Source organism: Hipposideros armiger, unplaced genomic scaffold (assembly GCF_001890085.2).
Source record: "Hipposideros armiger isolate ML-2016 unplaced genomic scaffold, ASM189008v1 scaffold_206, whole genome shotgun sequence".
In the NCBI taxonomy this organism is placed as follows: domain Eukaryota; kingdom Metazoa; phylum Chordata; class Mammalia; order Chiroptera; family Hipposideridae; genus Hipposideros; species Hipposideros armiger.
This window is the reverse complement of record NW_017731556.1, coordinates 821493-827492: the sequence shown is the minus strand read 5'-3', so window position 1 is coordinate 827492 and position 6000 is coordinate 821493. Positions and strand designations below refer to the sequence as shown.

Here is a 6000-nt window from a genome sequence, read left to right as displayed (position 1 = left end):
TAGTCCTGTGGGTTTTATTTGGATTATATGAAGAAAAACTCTCAAGGAAGGAAGCTAAATAGAGATGATAAGAAACAGTATCTTTCAGGACCTCCTACACCCCACAGCATTTAGGGGCTGGGAAAGCTTTCACTTTGTAACTAATAAAAGGCTAGTTAATTCTTTCTGAAAAATTCATTTAAGGCCCCTAGTGGCTTATGTTTACTAACTCATAAATTAACTCTCAAATATTAAACCAGCAATAAGCCAGGGCTTGCTTATCAATCGCCACTTCCTCTTTGTTTATAGGAACTAGAAACCTAGGTTGCTGTTTTTTCTTCCCACTCCCAAGTGTGATGATCAAGTAAAGGCATGGCAGAAACACTGGGGGAAGTATGTAAATAAGTAACATGCACACACACAGCACAAACTCATTTCTTCTCAGGTATTTTTTGACCAACCCCTCAGCCTTGAGACAGGCTCTATAACAGACGTGTGTGTGTGTGTGTGTGTGTGTGTGTGTGTGTGTGTGTGTATTGGAAAAATAGAAAAATAAGGTCAGCGCCAACACTATTTTTAGGTATGAATGAATACGAAACGAAATTTCACGTTTGTCTTAATATTGAAAACGACACTAAGAACACTCTATAAATATACCCTTGGAACTAGGACCAGACACCAGCAACAGCACAGCCAACAGAGGGGGGTGAGTGGAGGAGCAAATGAAAATTTATCTCCAAAGGAGGAAAAAAAAAAATCACCCCAACTACCCGGTTCGCCTGGAGTGGGGGGCGTGACTCATATTTTGGGATAATCTGAATAAAGGGGATGGTGTTTGCACGAGGCATCCCCCCCAGTCTAGCTCCTGACTCCCGGAGCCGCGAGCCGGGCCGGCGGCCGCGGGCAGGGAGGGGGCGCTGGGCGGGCGCTGATTGACGGGGCGCGCGGTCAGGTGACCCGGAGCGCCACGTTCCCGGAGCCCAGCCGGCGGTGGCGGCTCGGGCCGGGCGGGGGCCGCGCCGGGAGCGGAGAGGGGCTTCTCTCCCGGAACAAAGTTGGGGGGCGGCGGCGGCGAGGGGGAGCCGGAGCGCTGGAGCGGCGCGGGCCGGCGGACCGGACCTGCGCGGCCTCCTCGTCCTCGAAAGAGCGGGCCCCCGGGTGCGGGCCGCGAGCCGGTTCCCGGGGGGACGGCAGCGCGCCGCGGAGCGGTCCTGCGCCCCCCAGCCTCTGCCTCCGGCGCTGCGCCCCAACAAAGGGGCCGGGCCGCGGGGGGGCGGGGCGGCCGGCGGGCGGCTGGCGCACAAAGTTGTGGAGTCGCCGCGCCTCGGAGGCGGGCAGCGGGCGGCCGCAGCCTGCCGCGGGCTTTCTCCCGCCGCGGGGCGAGGAGGAGCCTCCGGCTCCCGAAGCCGATTGGGGAATCACCGGGAGCGCACTGCCCCCTTCTTTTGGGCCATTTCTGCGGACGGAAAACTAGTGTTTGGCAAACTTGGTGCCTGCGCGCCTGCTCCAGGTTTGCACTAGGACTGTTGTGCTTTTTTGGCGGAACTACCGGGCAGGAAGATTGCACAAGTCAGAGGCGTTTTGAATCGGGTGTCCAAAAACAGAAAAGAAAAAAATTCCTGTTTTTTTTTCGGACGTTGTCTAGGTCTCCACTTTTCATTTTTAAAGAACATCGCACCCAGAACTCACGCTCGCACAGTCCAGCCCCCCCCCCCGCGGTTTCTACGACCCAAACATCCAGACCGGAGCCCTTGGCCGCTGGGGACGCGGCGGCGGCGGCTGGGAGGCGAGGCGGCCCGCGGGTCACGGGAGCAGGTAAGTCCATGCATTATTGAAGCCCGGGGCTGGGGAACGTGCCCACAGCCCCGGGGAGACGGGGCGTGGGCTGCGGCGGGGGCGGACTCCTCTGCGGCTCCCGAGCGCCTTCGCAGATGGAAGCAACTTCGGCGTGCACTTTCCTCGGAACCTGAGTTCAGCTCCCCCAGGCGACGCGAGAGCATGCCAGGAACGAGGAAAGAGGAGGGGGGTCTCGGAATCCGTGTAGTTGCGGAGGACCCAAACTCCTCTGACGGGTTCGAGGCTGCCATACGGTTTCCCCCCGATCTTCTTCCCGGCCCGGGTGTGAGAGCCGCGCATCTGTGCCTCGCGCAGGGAGAGGCGCTGGGCCAGTGATCTCCAAGGGGGGACGTGGCTTCCCTGGAGGGCCTGTCACACACGCCCCGGCTTCGGAAGGCGGGGCCCCGGAGGTGTCCGCCAGGAGAGGGTGGGGACAGGGTGGCTGTGGTCGACGGGCAGGGGAGCAGTTCCCAGCCGTCCTCCTGGCAGGAAACGTGTTCGACCTCCGGGCCATTGCTGCTCGGGAGGGTGGGGCTCCGGAAAGGGGGCGCAGCAGCCCAGGCGGTTCGTGGTCCAGTGCAGTCGCTTCTTCTGGTTTTCCAGACTCTTGGCATCTTTTGCTGCAACTGGTAAGGTAACTCATGCCCAACTTTGGCCCCAGGTCCGAGGCTTTGGTTGCCCAAAGTCACTTATAAAACCAACAAAGCACTAATTTTAGGCTGTGTAACTTTTGGAAGGCACGCTGTTAAAAGAGACTCCCCCCGCCCCCCCTCGAGCTACGGAAAGGGAGTTGTTCTAGGGAAGGAGAAAACGTGCCCGACCTTCACGAGTTAGGGGACCTGCAATTTGTTTTACACTGAACGGGAGAGCTCGGGGTCTGACCTGGGTCTAACGTCTCCGCTTTCTGGGATGTCCGGGGTCCGGGGGAGAGCTTCCTTTTTCCCAGTCTCCTGGCCACCTGGGTCACCAGGGCTTCGCGGGTCAGTTCCCCATGTTGCGCTTGGGAGAGTCGGTGCACCGGTTGCCGCGCCGGAGCGCACGGAGTTCGGGGGGAGCCCCTACTCCCCAGGCCCCAGCCGGCGCTTGCGGACTCTGGGACCTGCGGCAGGAACCGCATCCATTGCTTTGTAACTTACACAGGCCTCAGGAAGTGGGGTTGGCCCCTCCCGGCTGGCTGCTGGTAGGCGTGAGGGACGCAGCCCGCAGATAGCGCTGCGGGCCAGGCGAGAGCTGGAGGAATGCGGAGCTCCGGGGCGCTTCAGCCTCTGGAGTTCCAGGCGGCGAGGGCCAAGGCTTACGCGGAGTCATTGCCTGTCCCCTCTCCCCATATTTATGGGACCGATGAGACCGCTCTTTAACTCTCCTTTGGGTGTTTACATACAATTTATGGCCCCTGTAAACAGTATTAATCACTGTAGTGTTAACCCTCCCTGGGAGCTCGTCAGAGTGAATGGCAGTTCTTGGCACTGGGCGGTGTCTTTTACTGTGTTTCAAGCAGAGCGGCAAACTCAGGCCCGTTTGGCTTCCCTTTCCACTACCTCTAGCTAGGTTTTGGTTCCCAGTGTTAAGTAGTTTTTGCCCAAGGACCAGGATTGCATTTCCAGCATAACTGTATATTGTTGCATGAACCTGTTTGTATTCTTACATTGTTAATTCCTATATTATTTTAAAGTTCAAGACTTTAGCTTTCCTTTTAAGGCCGTCACCCGTCCTTTCACCCCAAGTTGGTTTATTGCCACACACTCATGGCTTCAGGTCCACATGTCAGCCAGAAATGATCTGAAGAAAATGTTGGTAAACGTAGGGCGGAGTGTATTGGTTTCAGTGAGAAAGACCAGATCTAAACTCTGGCACAGAAACCTAGAGTAGTGGTAACAATAAGTTACAATTGTAAAGGGCTTAAAGCTTCTAAAGCAATGCCCCATTCATTTATTTGCAGTTTCCCACCTCGCTGTGTGTGGAAGATGGCCTGCTCTCCGTTTCTTAGATGTGAATGTGGAGGGACACCCCAACAACATTGGTAGTGACTAAACTTTGATTCTATCTCCTGATAACTAATTATAAATCGCTGCTGCATTTAGCGATTTAGAAGGCGGTATCTTTTTTTTTTTTGCCATGGTACTCGACCTGAAGTCCCCTGCCATTCATGCAGCAAGTGGCAGTCAGTGGCTGTCACGGCTTAAATGGCCTTCTGTGATTCTCCCTCCTTTCCATTCTTTCCTTGTCCTCCGACCCCACTTTCTGCTGTATCATTGTAGTATGGAAGGGATTTTGATTATCAAGAAGGGAAAATTTGAGCAATTATCTGAGGGAGAGTGGCAAAATAAAATATAATGAAATATTAATGTGCAAATGGAACAAAGTCCTGTGTAAACACTTTACTTTTCTCTTTTATGGAGTGGGAAAAGTCTTTGGGAAGCATTGACGTGAAGACCTCTGACTAAGACCAGTTATGAAGGAGAGCATTAGAAATCTCTCTCAAAGGGAATAGTTAGTTGCGTTCCAGCAAAGAGAATTTTGTTGGGCAAACCTGATTTTCCATAATAAAATTTTGTATGCATTCTTCTGAACAAAGTTTTTGGTTTTTGAATATAATAAAATACAATTAAGAATTCAGTAAATCTTTTACAGGTATGTACCCCCAAAAGGGAATTTAATCACATAATAATCCCTAAAGTCTTAACAGTAGTAGAGCAATATAAAAAATGAAAAAGCTTTTTACTCATAACATTTTGCAGAATGATAATCCACTCCATATATTTCTCCCTACTGGAGAGGAAAGTATTCCTAAAATTTTAGAAACCTGCCACAGTTTTCATCTGCCTCAAACTAACACTTAAAACCTTTTTCTAAGGTAATTTTGACCTTTTTATAATTAGAATACATCCTTTTTCCGACTGGTCAGGAAAATAATATAATAATTATGTATTACATATATTTGTATTATTGTAAAATAACATCATATGGTGTTATTTTGTTATGTATCATAACATAATACATAATGTTATGTATCATAAAACATAAAATACTGAATATTACATAAATATACAAGATGAAATATAAAATAATAATATCATATGGTGTGTCCTTGAATTAAAGAATTGACTTGTCTAATTCTACCTAGCAGAAAACTCTGGTTCTGATAAATGTTGTAATATGTGAATTAATGTCCATTATTCACAGATTACTATTTGGATGTGTTGACTGTTATATTCCCAATTATATTCCCAATTCCCAAGTGCCAATTATTTAATTGGCACTTGGGGTCCATGTAAGGAACACTTAGGATAGAACCAAGTCCCTGAACTTAAAATTGAATTCTGATTCTGCCTGGGTTTTTGAGGCAGTGTGTTTCTGAACTATTAGGGCAATGCAGTACTCTGATATTCTTAAAGAAGAGGTGGTATTGCGGGATAGAATTCTCAATTCTTTAAATTCTAAAGATGGTCTGACTAATTAACTACTAAAGATTAAAATTATTTTGTTGAGTGATATCTATACTCAGCAGAATTCATATGAGGTACCTTCTAGAACAAAATGTGTCAATGATGTAACATATAACTATCCAGATTTATATCTAATCTATATATCTAATTCCTGAGATCAGACCTGTCTGTCCATCTGCCTTTTTGTTATTTCCACTTACATATCTCAGAGGCACCTCAAACTCAGCAAATCCAAACTACATTCATTAGAATCCCCCGGTGGCCTATCCGGCAGCACCCGCCAGCTCAGTGTATGACTCACTGTCTACTCAATGGCCTAAGCCAAAATTGGGCAGTCATTTTGTACCGTAGTATCCTGAACCTCTCATATCCAATCAGTTCCCAAATCCTATTGACCTTCTTTATTTAATATTGAAATATCCCACATATCCACCCATTTCTTTCCATTTACCCTTGTTTAGGCCACAGTGATTTCCTGCCTGTAATATTACACTAGGAAGAATAGAAGACTGAACACCCATATGCTCAGTTACTACATTCCCCACTTAGCATTTTCCAAAGTTTGTTCTCTCTCCCTCTCTCCCTCTCTCCCTCTCTCCCTCTCTCCCTCTCCCTCCCTCCTCTCTCTCCTCTCTCTTTCCCCCATCCCCCTATACATACTTACATAAACAGATATAAATAGGCAGATAGACATGCACAGATAGAGAGATATATGCTGTCCTGCTTGAACTCAAGTTGA

The 6000-nt window shown here is 49.2% G+C and overlaps 2 protein-coding genes across 2 annotated transcripts in view; one reads left to right on the top strand and one right to left on the bottom strand.

Annotated features, from left to right (window-relative positions):
• Positions 1-927: 927 nt before the first annotated feature.
• Positions 928-2932, bottom strand: LOC109388757 (serine/arginine repetitive matrix protein 1-like). The gene is made up of 3 exons (XM_019653743.1): positions 2698-2932; positions 1669-2503; positions 928-1435 (listed from the first exon to the last, which is right to left on the bottom strand). Exons 1-3 carry the CDS (start codon positions 2930-2932, stop codon positions 928-930), a joined length of 1578 nt encoding a protein of 525 aa, XP_019509288.1.
• UTRN (utrophin) overlaps positions 1276-6000 on the top strand; it is a 498335-nt gene continuing 493610 nt past the window's right edge. Inside the window, exon 1 of the mRNA XM_019653741.1 lies at positions 1276-1794. The gene's annotated coding sequence lies outside the window, so the exon portion shown is untranslated. The remainder of the gene's footprint in view (positions 1795-6000) is intronic.

Coding starts and splice junctions, on each gene's coding strand:
- LOC109388757 (XM_019653743.1), bottom strand. CDS start 2,932: ATGCGGTTCCTGCCGCAGGTCCCAGAGTCCGCAAGCGCCGGCTGGGGC. Junction 2,504..2,697: donor AGCGGAGACGTTAGACCCAG/GTCAGACCCCGA, acceptor TGGTTTTATAAG/TGACTTTGGGCAACCAAAGC. Junction 1,436..1,668: donor GGGGGCTGGACTGTGCGAGC/GTGAGTTCTGGG, acceptor TTCCGTCCGCAG/AAATGGCCCAAAAGAAGGGG.